The sequence below is a fragment of the Bufo gargarizans genome, chromosome 4 (assembly GCF_014858855.1).
Source record: "Bufo gargarizans isolate SCDJY-AF-19 chromosome 4, ASM1485885v1, whole genome shotgun sequence".
Taxonomy (NCBI): Eukaryota; Metazoa; Chordata; class Amphibia; order Anura; family Bufonidae; genus Bufo; species Bufo gargarizans.
The window spans coordinates 123921042-123937986 of record NC_058083.1 but is presented as its reverse complement, the minus strand read 5'-3'; the positions used below and the strand labels follow the sequence as shown (position 1 = coordinate 123937986).

Sequence of the window (16945 nt, the reverse complement as noted above, 5' to 3'; positions counted from 1 at the left end):
AGAGTTCCGTCGTCGGGGCTCTATGCCGGAAGAATCCTGATCAGTTTTATCCTAATGCATTCTGAATGGAGAGAAATCCGTTCAGGATGCATCAGGATGTCTTCAGTTCCGGAACGGAACGTTTTTTGGCCGGAGAAAATACCGCAGCATGCTGCGCTTTTTGCTCCGGCCAAAAATCCTGAACACTTGCCGCAAGGCCGGATCTGGAATTAGTGCCCATTGAAAGGCATTAATCTGGATCCAGCCTTAAGCTAAACGTCGTTTCGGCGCATTACCGGATCCGACGTTTAGCTTTTTCTGAATGGTTTCCATGGCTGCCGGGACGCTAAAGTCCTAGCAGCTATGGTAAAGTGTAGCGGGGAGCGGGGGAGCAGTATACTTACCGTCCGTGCGGCTCCCGGGGCGCTTCAGAGTGACGTCAGGGCGCCCCACGCGCATGGATGACGTGATCGCATGGCACGTCATCCATGCGCATGGGGCGCTCTGACGTCATTCTGGAGCGCCCCGGGAGCCGCACGGACTGTAAGTATACCGCTCCCCCGCTTCCCACTACTACTATGGCAACCAGGACATTAATAGTGTCCTGGCTGCCATAGTAACACTGAGCGCATTTTGAAGACGGATCCGTCTTCAAATGCTTTCAGTTCACTTGCGTTTTTCCGGATCCGGCGTGTAATTCCGGCAAGTGGAGTACACGCCGGATCCGGACAACGCAAGTGTGAAAGAGGCCTTAGCTGCATTTACATAGACAATCACGAGACATTACTAAATAAGACTCAATTACTGCTCCCTCAGAAGAAACCTTAGAGGGTGCTATGTACACCAAGCAAACAACCTTCCTAAACTACCTGTAAATGTCCTGCCAGCTCATGATAACGGATGCCAGCATGGTGCTGTCCTCGGTTGCCTTGGAATGTAGCTCTTTTCTCAATGTTAAATATAATCTCAGTTAATAATCACCAGCAACTCAATAATTATTAAAATTTAAGCAAGAGACAAATAGGAAGAACAATGAGGGCTCTGTGTACACAGCGAGCTATGTCCTCCAGTCATGAGCTTTAAATTCCAACTTTTTCAGCACTTTGTGTACAAGTTTATTATTGCTCTGTAACCCCTTCTCTACCAAACACCAATTCTACCTGACCTCCAAATAGCAATATATACACAGTTAGGGCTCATGCACACAACCGTATGCCCTCCGTATGCCCAGAGCGGCATACATCGTGCGCACAGCATCATAGGTTACTATGATGCTGTGGGCATCGGGCCGCCAGTGGGACTATTGTCCCAAACTCATATGATAATATGAGTGTGGGACAATAACCCCGCTGGAGGCCCGATGCGCACAGCATCATAGTAACCTATAATACTGTGCGCTCCCGTGTGCACGATGTATGCCGCTCAGGAACATATGGCCCACTTACGGACCGTATGTCTCGGAGGGCATACGGTCGTGTGCATGAGCCCTAAGGCTACATGCTCACGACCGTATGTGTTTTGCGGTCCGCCAAAAAAATAGGATGAGATCCGTATGCCATCCGTTTTTTTTGGGGGGGGGGGGGGCAAATCCATTGTAATAATGCCTAAAACGGACAAGAATAGGACATGTTCTATTTTTTTGGCGGGGCTACGGAACGGACATACTGATGCAGACATTTTTTGCGGACCCATTGAAATAAATGGGTCCACATCCTATCTGCAAAAAAAAGAAAAGGAACGGCCACAGAAACAAACAACGTTTGTGTGCATGTAGCCTTAAAGGGAATATTATTAGGGTAATATGAATATTGTACATGCATTAAAGAGGTTGTTCCAAGTTTTCAAGTTGCCCCTGACCACTGGAACCACCACTGATCCTAAGAATGGGGGTCTCGTTCCCCCTTCCTGGTGGAGCAACAGGCCGAACATGCACCCTTCATTAATTCTCTTTTGGACAGCCGGAAGTAGGCGAACACTATACTCGGCTATGTCCATCATGAATGGAGTGGCAAAGAGCATGTGCGTCCTTGCCGTTGTTGAAAGACAGGGGAATGGGACAACTGTTCTCGGCTCGGCCAAACCTGTATGTGTATTCTATGGGGAGGGTAAGGAAGCCGCTGACGGCAGATTATCTCCTGGGAGAACAAATAGATTGGGCAAAAAATATAGATTTTCTCAAAAACTCTTTCCCAACATCCTCTGTTGGGGAAGAGATTGGAGCCCCCCATACACATTAGAGTGTCGGCGGATCTTCTCTGCGGGTTCAGCCAACAGTACATTAATGTGTATGGGGGTCTTTAGGGAATGAACAAAGCTCTGTGGGCGTGTGAATGGCAGCACGAACTCCCACCGAGAAACAATGGGGGCCAGAATACATGTTTTTTCTGAAGAATACATGTATTCACATAGAAAATCCGTGGGGTGAACATGCTCTTCGAAAAATTGAGCAACACTTAGTTCACACTATGTACAATGACCGTATGTATTTTGCGGTCCGCAAAAAAACGATCCGCAAAAAAGATGGATGACCTCCGTGTGCATTTCGTATTTTGCAGAACGGAACAGCTGGCCCCTAATAGAACAGTACTATCCTTGTCTGTAATGCGGACAATAATAGGACAGGTTGATATTTTTTTTTGCGGAACGGAAATACGGAAATGCACACAGAGTACCCTCCGTTTTTTTTGCAGACCCATTAAAATTAATGGTTCCGTATACGGTCCGCAAAAAAACTGAACGGAAACAGAATGAAAATAGGTTTGTGTGCAAGAGGCCTAAGGCAGATCATAGCACAGTAATGTAAGACAGTAATACAGTCGCTGTTTATCATCTTATACGACACAAGATGGATACTGAAGAAGGCCTCAACGTTGTCTGCACTGGAAAGGATCAATAACGGTGACAAGTGACAAATGTTAGCTGGACTACTCTTGCCACCTGATGGCTCATTCTGGTGTCAAGCATTCGCTTTATTAATACCGATATGTTGATTAATATTCTTGGTGATGTGTTTCACCGTAGTTTCCAACAGTTTTATGGACATTTATAACATTGAATCAGTGCTTGGAGGCAAGCTGAATCCATCAATGTCCGAAATAATAATGAGGCAGCAAATCACTTGGAGCTTTATTGAAATCACAGCATTCTCCAGATAGTTTAGAGCGAAGAGTCATTGCCACTCACTAAGGAACATTAATATACTCCGAGAGCATATCAGAAGAACAGAGAGCTGCGTTACTTGCCCTCTAATCCCAAGGACTTGTACTGAGGAACTCACCAAATTTCATACCTTGGCAGCAATTCCTGTAAGTGATGATAGTGAGATAGATAGACCGTAAATACATACACCTCTATATCAGAATATGGGTGACAGTGTAGCGAACAATACTGTAGATCCAGAAGCTGAGAGGGACCATATCCAGGGGTGAGGGCTGGTTGTTGACTACTGCAGATAAGCTAGGTACACCACTAAATAGAACAATGAAGACCTTAATCATGAGCTCTCACTTTGTCACCGAGCTTGCCATTGGCAAATGGGGTCCCATTCCAAGTTAGGATATGAGGCTTCATGGATAGTTGTGATGCCAACAAACCCGATCATGCTGTGTGCGCAGGTAGAAGTGCCATGTACTGGGCCATGGCAGATAAATGGGTGAGTGTCTGATCAATCAGAAACTGATGCTAGAAGCATTTGATGTAAAGAGATCACAAGTCCTGGTAGAGTCTCCACAGATTCTTTGTACATGTCCTATTCAGGATGGAGCTGTACAGAAAACCTCTACTGAAAATTAGGGTGAGCCGCTGCCCCTATTTGTCTCTCCCATTGCTTGGAGACCCAGCATCTGCTATGTGATGAGCGGCTTCATTGCATTCCACTGATCTCCACTTCAAACATAAAACTGCAAATCAGAGAAGCTTCAGCAACTGTGCATGGCAGTTGTTCCTCGATCTCTAATGCTGGTTTTGGTGTAATTATAGAACGACCAGTCTGGGGTATTTGGTTTTCCCCACCCTGCAGTTCCGTTCAGTGAAAGGCAGATAAAATCTAATATACAAAGCTGAGTGTATGTATGTACATATGTCCGCTTAAGTAATCCGCACCGTCGCATTCATAATCACGAAATTTGGCACACAGGTACATCAGGTGTCTGGGAAGGTTTTAGACAGGGTCTCAGCTCTCTAGCACATACCATCCCTGAGATATTCCCAAAAAATGCAAATATGGCACCATCACATGACCTACATTAGCCAATAGAAGCCTTCAGGTCTTTCTCCTCATATCCCAAGTGCCATACACACGGTCACATGACCCCTATCAGCCAATAGAAGCTTGCAGGCCCTTAGTCTCTACATACACACAGTTTTACACAAGGTTTCCATAACAACCCAGCCATTTTTCTTCACTGCTGTAGGTCAGCTTTAAAGGGGAAGGGCACTGTGGATGCTGTGGAGACCACACTTAAGGGGGCATGCTGCTGTGGGGGTCACAGTTAAGGGGATGGTCCGCTGTGGAGGTCAGTGTTAAGGGAAGAATTGCTGTAGAGGCCACTGTTATGGGGGCAGGGTGTTGTGGAAATCACTATTGAGGAGATGGGGTACTGTGGAGGTCACTAATAAAGGGGCGGCTGATGTGGAGGTCACTGTTAAAGGGCGTGGGATGCTGTAGAGGTCACTGTTAAGGTGACAGGAGACGGTGGAGGTCACAGTTAAGTGGACGGTCTGCTATGGAGGTCAGTGTTAAGGGGGTGGGTGCTGTAGAGGTCACTGTCATGAGGGTTGGGTGCTGTGGAAGTCCCATTTTAAGGAGGTGGGGTACTATGTGGGAGTCAGTGTTAAGGGCTGGTGGGCTGTGGAGGTCACTGTTAAGGGTGTGGGGTACTGTAGAGGTCACTGTTATGGGGGATAATGTTGATATATTTTAACGACACACACAAACATTAAATTAAATAGATGAAATATACCCGTGCAAAGCCGGGTCCTTCTTGCCCATAAAAATAGAATGAAGGTAAATATTTTGAAAGGTTTTTCTGATACTTGAGGATAGGTCATTAATATCAAGTAGTTAGGCTCCAACACCCCAACCAATCAGCTGCCAATGATGGAAACTATACAGTGGATGAAACCGGAAGCACCAGTTCCTGTATAGGAACGCCACCATCCAACAGGAACACATACATGACTCACAGGCCATGTACAAGGTTCCAGGATGGAACCAAAACGTTGGCCATATCTTAACGGTATTGATTGGATGGAACTAATAAACTAATTGCAACTAACCATAAGTTTGAGTGGTATGCTCTTTTCTGAATTAGACATCATAGTATAAAAAGCTATTCCTGCCCTTTATTTTTGGGGATTTTCTTTCAGGGACTACACAATATGCTTCTATACCTTACTTCATTTTGAAGAGCCCCATGTCTCAAATGATTATAGTTACTGAACTTTGAAGCTGCTGAATCCTTTTATTTAGTCTGCCTTGGGTGATTTTAGAGCCAGGTCGCAGGGGATCCTTATTCACCTAGCATGCACATTCCTTAAAGGGGTATTCAGGTTGTAGCAAGTTATCCCCTATCCACAACATCCGGGATAGCTATTATCCATAGAGTTCCTACTGCTAGAAACGCCACTGATCATGAGAACAGGGACCCTGTAACTCACGCGCCCCCTGAAATGAACAAAGTGACCAGTAGTACATATGCAATGCCACTCCATTCATCTCTATGGGATTTCTAGAGATAGCCGGGTACAACGTTTAGGGTACTTTCACACTTGTGTTGCTGGATTCCAACAGGCAGTTCTGTCGCCAGAACTGCCTTCTGGATCCGGCAATCTGTATGCACTAATACATTCCAATGGAAAAAAATGCCGGATCCGGCATTCTTGGCCGGAGAGAAAAATGCAGCATGCTGCGTTTTTTTCTCAGTCCAAATACCGTAAAAAGACTGAACTGAAGACATCCTGATGCATCCTGAATGGATTGCTTTCCATTCAGAATACATTAGGATAAAACTGATCATTTTTTTTCCGGTATTGAGCCCCTAGGACGGAACTTAATACCAGAAAACTTTGACGCAAGTGTGAAAGTACCCTCAGACGAAAGGAACAGCAATTTGCATGCTTGACCTGCCACTCTGCTCATTTCAGGGATCCCGTGTCACCAATTTACCTGATCTGAGGGGGTCCCAGTGGTAGGAACCCCACATATCTAATAGTTATTCCCTATCCTGGATCAGCAATACACCCGGCTGGAACCCCCATAGAACTGCCTATTCTAGGTGTTACCGGCTGGAGGTCTGTCCCAACAAGTGCAGCACTGACTTCGCAGTGACAGACCGAGCAGGGTTACCCTTCCCCCCCCTCATCTAGTAACTTTATTAACTATTCATTATTTATATAAGTATTTAATTAATCAGACATGTAAGGAAAGGTGGCAGGTCCTCTTCAATGTTACTTGTAGGGATACACTTCTTCCCCAAGACGTTGATGCGTTCTTGAAAGTAATTCGCTTCAGACAATACAATGTGAACGGCAGCGACAAGCAGCAGGATCGGTTTTCCTGTCCTAACGTATTATAAGGTCATAGTCAGAGGACAGAAAATGAATCTACTACTGTCAAAGCCATACTTTGCCGCTTTTATGTGTCAAGACAATTCAATGAAAACATTTAATCTCCATAAAAAATAGTCTATCAGGCCTCCTCATATACAGATTCCCATGGAGAAAGCAGGACCATGTGTGTCAGAAGAACCTTCCATCATGAAAATATAGTCCCGTTCTAAAAATATTCCCACTTTGATTTCAGCACTGGTTCCTACAGCAGATATGTGGGCTGGACACAGTGTATTTGCTTCTTCTTATCTCTGTACCAGTGATAAATGAATTACCAGTCTGCTCAGAGTGCGCTGCCCCTACATCACCTATCCTTACCGCCTAGCGAGCACATACTGTTTATAGCGTGAATTATTAGACAGGTACTAAGATGTTTCTAAGGATACAAGATACATATTTATGTTACAGGATAACATTAGCTATGTATGGCTCATCTGACTGTGGTCTCAGATTCTCCAATGGGCTGATCCCCTCCTCCCGGATTACTGATTGGCTATTCATAAGTTCAACGTTACAAATTCTCCAGGTCTCTGTGTGCACCCCTAGCAGGACCTGCACGGTGGGGGTCTGATCAGTTTTTTTCTCATCTCGAGAGAATGTAACGATCAGTGTATATAAACAGTGCTTTTTTTTTATAAACACTAGTTGATCTATGGCTTCAAGAGTAACTCAAAAGCCCTCCATACAAATTAGTGTAGTTGTGAGTATTGTTGGTGAACTTGCCATTTTCCTCCAGGTCATTCGAAAATCTAATGTCTATGGACACCTCCTGAATTCACCCCAACAGGTGATGTTGGGGGAAAGAAAGAGAAAGATCAGACATGTGGGATTTCAATGCCTCATTCTTTTGTTCTCTCATGAGATAAGCCACCACCAGAGGTGTCTGGCTGCGGCTTTCTTCTCTTTCCCATTGAAAACACACATGCGCTTGGTGAACTAAAAGTGTATGTCTTTTGGGAAGCTGAGAGAGACACATATTGGCCAACAGCTAATATAGGGGTACGGTCACATTAAGATCTTTCTGCACAAGACCATATTATGGCTTTATGTTGTCCAAGTTGTTACATTCAGTGGATGTGAAACAACTGCGTCAACCAACCGGTTTGACTTAGGGCTAGTCCTAATGTTGTTATCTTGGCAGTCCCCTTTAACTCATATACAGTGATCTGGACTTTGCTGCCGGTGAATCACCAAGTTATTACGTCCTAAAATAGTCCTGGTTGTGGTTAAGAGCTGACCCACAGAGGTCAGACATACTGGTGCGAAGCTCCGAGAGATAAGGCAAAACTCTTGTCTGTAACAAGCCGAAGTTGGGGAAAACAGAGTTTGTGTGAATCCAAGAAACAGTCCAAAAGGTTGTGGCAGCCAGCACAGGGCCATTATGGAGATCAGGGTCAGATCAGGCGGCAGAAGGTCAGAAACTGGGAATCGGGTATAAGTCGGTACATGGGCAGACAAAAAGATTATAGCCTCTTTTTACGATTTAGCAACTTAGTAAACCTATTGCTCAGGCAGAGAATAGGACAAACAGCAGGGTTTATATAGCAGAAGCAGATTAGTACATTGGAAACAACCTAACAGCTGCACACAGAGCCAAAGGAGGGATCAGAATAAGGTGAGGAGCAATGAAGAATATCCCTAAAAGACACACAGGACACTGGCTCCCGCACCCGCTACCAAGGTGCTGGAACTGTGACAGAAACAGGGTGAGTGAAGCGGCACCCATGCCTGCCCAAAAAGGCAGGGCAGCGGCAGGCATGAACCACCGATGTAATACTGGTCCATCAAATCGTGCCCATATATAAATCTATAGGTCCATACTGTACCTCTGTGCTCCCTTGATTACATATGGAGGCATACAGAGTTGTTTTATCACTTATTCTTGTATGGTATGTTCCAAGTCATGGGAAGAATACACAGAATCACGGAAGCACCATATTGTATTATAAAACATAGGAGATGCACCAAACAGCATGCCGTGTGCAGGAGAACTGAAGAACTGCACCCAAAACATCTCATGGTGCTAACTAGAGATTCCAATGGAGGGGTTAGGGGGATCTTCTATGGTTTGCTTATGCAGGAGAGAACAACTTATAAATAACATGGAATTAGCTATTGAACATTCACCGATATTGTTTCATACCTCTTTTAGCCCCATATGAGACATCAAAAACCTTCTGGTTGTCTTTATTCTGAATGTAGATCTAACTGAAGTCTCGGGGGTATCAAATGTAATAAAAATAAGCTCTAGGGATGTAGGTTGCACTTGCATTTCGCTGTCTCCTATGAAATTCTTGTCACGTTATTCATTAAGCCTTGTTGTTGCTGGACAGGGCACCATGGCATGGAAACTCCCTTTGAAGTCAATGTGATTTTCCATTCACTACACCTCCGACTGGCGCCTTCAAAGCTTGAAGGGACAGTAACTGAATAAATATAAACAGCTTGTATGCAACCCAATATATCATTGGGTAACACTGTATACCTTATCAGCCAAACATTAGTTGACTGATGAAGGACTCCATTCAGCTGCAGACTATCTACCTTGCTAGAAGTCATAAAAATATTTTTTCCAGATTTTTATCTGATTAGTCGGAGTCAAGAAAGCATGGGCAGAAGCCCTTTTAAGTAAAAAACTAAAATCTCTTACTATTTTTTTTCTCTATAGAGTGTATGCAAGTCCTTTACCTAGCTGGTGTTGCTGCAGAATCTGACATAAATCTGTCAGGCACTGCTTTGATGGCCCTCTCTACTCTCCCCCTTCTCGTCACTGGTTGTTAGAGATAGCAGCAGGAAGGGGTATTTTTTACATGGCATATCAGAGAATGGAGAGGGGGAAAAGCAGCCAAGAAGGGAAGCTCACACATGCTATAGACAGAGTGTGAAGTAGTCTGACCGCTCTCTCTTTTCACTGGGTGTTAGAGATAGCAGGAAGGAAGGATTTTGTACATGGAATACCATAGAATAAGGATGGGGGGAAAGCTTCCAAGAAGAGCAGCTTATATATGCTGTAGATTTTTGCTGTAGATTGTTTTTTTTTAATCAAGGAAGCCTCTAGTAATATTTTTTCAACATCAAAAGTGTCCATTCGCTTTAAAGTTTCTACTACCAAGATGTTTTTTTTTTTATACACTATATGAAGAAAGCCCCTTGCACGATGCACTGATCAATTTTCAGGTTTGTCTATAAATACACCGCACACCTTATACCTGTAAACTATAGGAGCTACTTGTTAGGAATATAGGGCACTTTCTACATCTGCGTCTGTATTGGGGGTGCAGTTTAGGTGCTGTCTTGGGGATAGACTTGCAAGTCTAAACGTAGTGGTTTCTTGAGTGCATAAACCACCAGAGAACACGGGTTGCTACTTATGACATACCGTACTTTTACTGCAGGTGGTGAGGTAGAAAGGAATGTGTGAAGAGTCAGAGGTTAAAGAAGCCATCACAAATCTACTGCGCTGAGAAGTGTTTGCTGTTGTAAAGCTCCAGAGAATACAGATCTGGTGCAGGATCTGCCAGTAATGGCCCTCCTCACCTCCCTACAAGTTCACTTTGTCAGCTGCTTCATGTAAACACTGACAGCAAACCAGAAAATCCTCTACACACAGCCGAGTTGGCTGAGGAGGCCTCATCCGCTTTACTTATGTAGCAGAGCTGACTGTCAGCTAACTCAATAGTTCTGTAATGTTCCTGTAATGTAAGATAATGCAGTACATACAAGGCACTCCTATGTAAAATGACAGATATCACATAGGAGTTGTGCTGAAATACCAACTAAGCTCTGCTGCACCACTGTACCACTTTCATAGACGCAAGTGGAAATGAATCACGGTGTAAAAAACCCCTGACAACCTATGATGGAGAATAAGGTGAGCAGCTATAGTTTTTCAGCTCTATAACCCCCACAAGTATACATTGGGAGATACAAGAGAACAGCTGACCTATCCCAGTATCCCAAAATCATATCTGCTTTCTTCGCGAAAACCTCAAAACACGAGAAGCACAGAAGGCATGGCCATCGTTTTCAGGATGGTCAGGTTGTCAGATATGTTGTTTCGTATCTCAGGGTCCAGGATGACAGTAAAACGGAACTTAGCAAAGGTTTGAGCTTGGTTGGTCGAGAATACATGAACATTCATGGTAATGACTGGTCTCCAGGAGAAGGCAATGATGTTACAGTGTACAGATCCAGACTTGTGTCTGGACATGGATCTGGCTTATACCCAACTCCCACTTCCAGTAATCTGCTGGAAGGAGTTACAACTTCTCAAAAGAAGGCAGGGGCTGAAATACCGCAGTGTGACCAAATCAACATGGCCCCCTCCCTCTTACACTGCATGGGCTATGAAGGCTATGTTATAATGATTCCCTATGGAATCAAAGCATGAAAGCACGACTCTCCAGAGAAACGCTCCAAGCACATGACCATGATAGGAACCTGCTAAAAACATACACTAGCAATGACAGCACAAGGGTCATTACACATATGAATTTGGCTTTGTAAAAAATGCCCAAATAAGTGTTTTTTTTTTTACTATTTATCAGTGTGCCCTTACTATCCCTATTTATCAGTGTGCCCTTACTATCCCTATTTATCAGTGTGCCCTTACTATCCCTATTTATCAGTGTGCCCTTACTATCCCTATTTATCAGTGTGCCCTTACTATCCCTATTTATCAGTGTGCCCTTACTATCCCTATTTATCAGTGTGCCCTTACTATCACTATTTATCAGTGTGCCCTTACTACCACTATCTATCAGTGTGCCCTTACTATCCCTATTTATCAGTGTGCCCTTACTATCACTATTTATCAGTGTGCCCTTACTACCACTATCTATCAGTGTGCCCTTACTATCCCTATTTATCAGTGTGCCCTTACTATCCCTATTTATCAGTGTGCCCTTACTATCCCTATTTATCAGTGTGCCCTTACTATCCCTATTTATCAGTGTGCCCTTACTATCCCTATTTATCAGTGTGCCCTTACTATCCCTATTTATCAGTGTGCCCTTACTATCCCTATTTATCAGTGTGCCCTTACTATCCCTATTTATCAGTGTGCCCTTACTATCCCTATTTATCAGTGTGCCCTTACTATCCCTATTTATCAGTGTGCCCTTACTATCCCTATTTATCAGTGTGCCCTTACTACCCCTATTTATCAGTGTGCCCTTACTATCCCTATTTATCAGTGTGCCCTTACTTTCCCTATTTATCAGTGTGCCCTTACTATCCCTATTTATCAGTGTGCCCTTACTATCCCTATTTATCAGTGTGCCCTTACTACCACTATCTATCAGTGTGCCCTTACTATCACTATTTATCAGTGTGCCCTTACTACCACTATCTATCAGTGTGCCCTTACTATCCCTATTTATCAGTGTGCCCTTACTATCCCTATTTATCAGTGTGCCCTTACTATCCCTATTTATCAGTGTGCCCTTACTATCCCTATTATCAGTGTGCCCTTACTATCCCTATTTATCAGTGTGCCCTTACTACCACTATCTATCAGTGTGCCCTTACTATCCCTATTTATCAGTGTGCCCTTACTATCCCTATTTATCAGTGTGCCCTTACTATCCCTATTTATCAGTGTGCCCTTACTATCCCTATTTATCAGTGTGCCCTTACTATCCCTATTTATCAGTGTGCCCTTACTATCCCTATTTATCAGTGTGCCCTTACTATCCCTATTTATCAGTGTGCCCTTACTACCCCTATCTATCAGTGTGCCCTTACTATCCCTATTTATCAGTGTGCCCTTACTATCCCTATTTATCAGTGTGCCCTTACTATCCCTATTTATCAGTGTGCCCTTACTATCCCTATTTATCAGTGTGCCCTTACTATCCCTATTTATCAGTGTGCCCTTACTATCCCTATTATCAGTGTGCCCTTACTATCCCTATTTATCAGTGTGCCCTTACTATCCCTATTTATCAGTGTGCCCTTACTATCCCTATTTATCAGTGTGCCCTTACTATCCCTATTTATCAGTGTGCCCTTACTATCCCTATTTATCAGTGTGCCCTTACTACCCCTATTTATCAGTGTGCCCTTACTATCCCTATTTATCAGTGTGCCCTTACTATCCCTATTTATCAGTGTGCCCTTACTATCCCTATTTATCAGTGTGCCCTTACTATCCCTATTTATCAGTGTGCCCTTACTACCACTATCTATCAGTGTGCCCTTACTATCACTATTTATCAGTGTGCCCTTACTACCACTATCTATCAGTGTGCCCTTACTATCCCTATTTATCAGTGTGCCCTTACTATCCCTATTTATCAGTGTGCCCTTACTATCACTATTTATCAGTGTGCCCTTACTACCCCTATTTATCAGTGTGCCCTTACTATCCCTATTTATCAGTGTGCCCTTACTATCCCTATCTATCAGTGTGCCCTTACTATCCCTATTTATCAGTGTGCCCTTACTATCCCTATTTATCAGTGTGCCCTTACTATCCCTATTTATCAGTGTGCCCTTACTATCCCTATTTATCAGTGTGCCCTTACTATCCCTATTTATCAGTGTGCCCTTACTATCACTATTTATCAGTGTGCCCTTACTATCACTATTTATCAGTGTGCCCTTACTATCCCTATTTATCAGTGTGCCCTTACTATCCCTATTTATCAGTGTGCCCTTACTATCCCTATTAATCAGTGTGCCCTTACTATCCCTATTTATCAGTGTGCCCTTACTATCCCTATTTATCAGTGTGCCCTTACTATCCCTATTTATCAGTGTGCCCTTACTATCCCTATTTATCAGTGTGCCCTTACTATCCCTATTTATCAGTGTGCCCTTACTACCCCTATTTATCAGTGTGCCCTTACTACCCCTATTTATCAGTGTGCCCTTACTACCCCTATTTATCAGTGTGCCCTTACTATCCCTATTTATCAGTGTGCCCTTACTACCCCTATTTATCAGTGTGCCCTTACTAATAATGATAGTAAGGGCACACTGATAAATAGGGGTAGTAAGGGCACACCGATAAATAGGGGTAGTAAGGGCACACCGATAAATAGGGGTAGTAAGGGCACACCGATAAATAGGGGTAGTAAGGGCACACCGATAAATAGGGGTAGTAAGGGCACACCGATAAATAGGGGTAGTAAGGGCACACCGATAAATAGGGGTAGTAAGGGCACACCGATAAATAGGGGCACACTGATAAAAAGGGGCACACTGATAAAAAGGGGCACACTGATGCTGGACCCCACAGTTTATACTGACGTGCTGTTTATGGCCCTGTTGAAAGGAATACAGATTAGGCCGCGGCCTCATGCACACGACCGTGTCCGCACTGTGGTCCACAAACCACAGATCTGCAAAATACGAACAGTTTCTAAGTGCACTTAGCATTTTTCTCACTCCAATCACTAGAAATGACTATTCTTGTCCACAATAGAATAGGACATGTTCTATCATTTGTGGAACGCACATATGGATGCGGGCAGCACATGGATGACATCTGTGTGTTGTCTGTTTTTTTTTCTGACCCATTGAAATGAAAGGATCCATGTGTGATCCGCAAAAAATGCAGCTAGCACACGGATGGAAAATACTGTTGTGTGCATGAAGCCTTAGGCCCCATGCATACGACCATATGCATTTAGCAAAATACGGATGGGATCTGTGTGCCGTTCACATTTTATTTGCAGACCTATTTTTTTTCAATGGGTCTATGGTCCACATTTTGTGGACATAGGGTGTAATTTATTAAGCCCGTCTTAATCCCCATGAGCTGGCGACGCATGCCCCAAAGCGCAACATCGTTTAAACTACATCATCTCCCTTAGAGCTGTCGTTTAAATAAACTGGCGTAGAAAGTGGTAAATGAGATGGTCCGGCCTGCGCTTCTCCCCACCCACGCCACACCCCCGCGAGTGGGGAAAAGGGGCAGATTTCGCTGCAAAAACCCCTTTGCGACAAAATCTGCACCTTAAATAAGCCAAAAAGTGGCGCATATTTCTTAATAAATGACCCCCATAGTCTATCTCTTTGCAGAATGGACATACTGATGCAGAAAGCACGCGGATGATCCGGTCCGTAAACATATAGAACATGTCTTAGGCCTCTGGCCATGCCCGTGCTGCGGCCTGCAAATGGCGGTCCGCAATGCACGGGCACCGACCGTGGGCCAGACGCTTGCGGATCGCAACCCCGTTCACTTGAATGGGGTCCGCGGTCCGTCCATTCCGCAAAAAGATAAGACAAGTTCTATCTTTTTACGGAACGGAAGCACGGAACGAAACCTCACAAAAGCCCTTCGTAGTGCTTCCGTTCCATATACGGAACCATTCATTTCAATGGGTCCGCAAAAAAAAAACTGAAGTTACTCCGTGTGCATTCTGTTTCCATATGTCCGTATTTCCATTCTGCAAAAAAAATAGAACATGTCCTATTATTGTCCGCATTACGGACAAGGATAGTACTACGAGGGGCCAGCTGTTCTGTTCCGCAAAATACGGAATGCACATGGACGTCATCCGTATTGTTGACATACGGTCGTGTGCATGAGCCCCTAGAGAGAGGGTTCTGTTACCAGACTGGTCATAGACCTCCAATATTCGGAACCACTTCTCAGTGGTGGGAGACACAGGAAATGCTTTGGTAACATTCAGGACAAATCTGGCACATTAACCCTTTATTGTAACACAGCTAGGTGAGCTATGAGATGCTCTGCATGAAGCTTGTTGCACCATGTGTGCTATTCCGTGCAGCCTTATCCGCGATCGGATACACGGCGATTAATTCAGCCGTGTCCATCAAGTAAGGAGTTAAAACCGCACTGTACAGACAGACAGCCCTGGTTTATGGGATTGCATAATCCACTGGCAGGAAAGGAAATAGCAACATTCCTCAGCAGAGCCCTGTGGGTGGAAAGGGGTTAATGCAATTCCCTCTCTTCTCCTCCAGCCTACATGGTATGTCTCAGGGCTGGACCCCACCATGTAACCCCCCAAAACTCGGAATAGCCACTTACTTCAAGAAATACCTCTGCCCGGTGTGGGTGAATGCCATCTCCCAGCCGGGTGGTAGGGGCAGCTCATCTGTCACATCATAGGACTGCTGGCGGAGGTGGGCATGCTGCTGGGCCGGGCTGGGCACGGTACCGGTACCAGCACCTAGCTGTAACGAGGCAGGAGACGAGTGGGATCGGACGTGCTGGATGCCAAGCCTTGGGGGGTGACTCCCAGAATCCGTGCTAGATTGCCTGGAGTGGGAGCCCGAGTCGGGTTCCTTGAAGAAGGACTCGGGTAAGATTTTCTTCCTCCAAGAATTGGGTTTGGGGTTCATGACAGAGTTAAACAAGTTCTCCAAGTCCGTGTCCAGGTCCTGGGTGACATGGATGACTTGCTGCCCTGGAGGGGGGAGACCTGGATTCTGGTTCATCCTTGTAGAACCAAAGACAAGTGAGAGGAAGGGAGCAGAGGTGGCCCGGAGAGAAGCGGAGATTGCACCGGAGACGTCCTAGAACGCGGCGAGTGTGAACGTGCCCCAGAAGTGGAGGAGCATTGTGACGTCACGCCCTAAAGTGCTCTCCCCTCTGTGACCTGGAGCAGCCTCGGGTCCCGTCCGAAGCCTGCTGTGTGGGCGGCTGTTCCCGGCACCTCGGCCCGAGTCTCCACCGTGTCCCCAGCAAAGTCCGAAAATGTCAACTCACAGGAGGACGGGCCGTGAATAATCCGTGAGCCGCGCCCTCCTCCCCCTCCAGACCGGGACTTTACCTTACAGGGCAGAGCCGGAGCCTGCCTCTCCCCTCCCATGGCTTTATGGAGGCGACATTCCCCAACTGCTCCTGCCCAGCTACAGCGCGTGTGGTGGAAAGCAGCAAAGGGTTAAGGCTACTTTCACACTAGCGGTTTTCTTCAAAAAACAGCGAGTTCCGTCAAAAGGGCTCAATACCGGAAAATAACTGATCGCTTTTATCCCCATGCATTCTGAATGGAGAGCAATCCGTTCAGTTCAGTCTTCAGTTCAGTCTTCAGTTCAGTCTTTCAGGCTGGGTTCAGACCTGAGCGTTTTACAGCGCGTACGATCGCGCTGTAAAACACCCGACGCCCCAAGAAGTACATGAGCTTCTTTGGGGCGTCTTGTCGCGCGTTCCCGCCCATAGACTTCAGCGGGAACGCGCGACAATGGGCGTTCGCTTGTCTCTGTATGCGCGATTGCAATCGCCCGTACAATCGCGCATACAGAGCGTACGTTCAAGTACGCTCAGGTCTGAACCCAGCGTTAGACTTTTCAGGCCGGAGATAATACCGCAACATGCTACGCTTTTAGGCTACTTTCACACTAGCGGCAGGACGGATCCGACAGGCTGTCCACCCTG

General features: G+C 45.2%; 1 protein-coding gene across 1 annotated transcript in view; it reads right to left on the bottom strand.

Annotated features, from left to right (window-relative positions):
* The window catches only part of WWTR1 (WW domain containing transcription regulator 1), a 78710-nt gene extending 62361 nt beyond the window's left edge, over window positions 1-16349 (bottom strand). The window contains exon 1 of the mRNA XM_044288649.1: window positions 15596-16349. Within this exon, the coding sequence (XP_044144584.1) occupies window positions 15596-16005 (410 nt within the window). The 5' untranslated portion in view covers window positions 16006-16349. The remainder of the gene's footprint in view (window positions 1-15595) is intronic.
* Window positions 16350-16945: the final 596 nt, after the last annotated feature.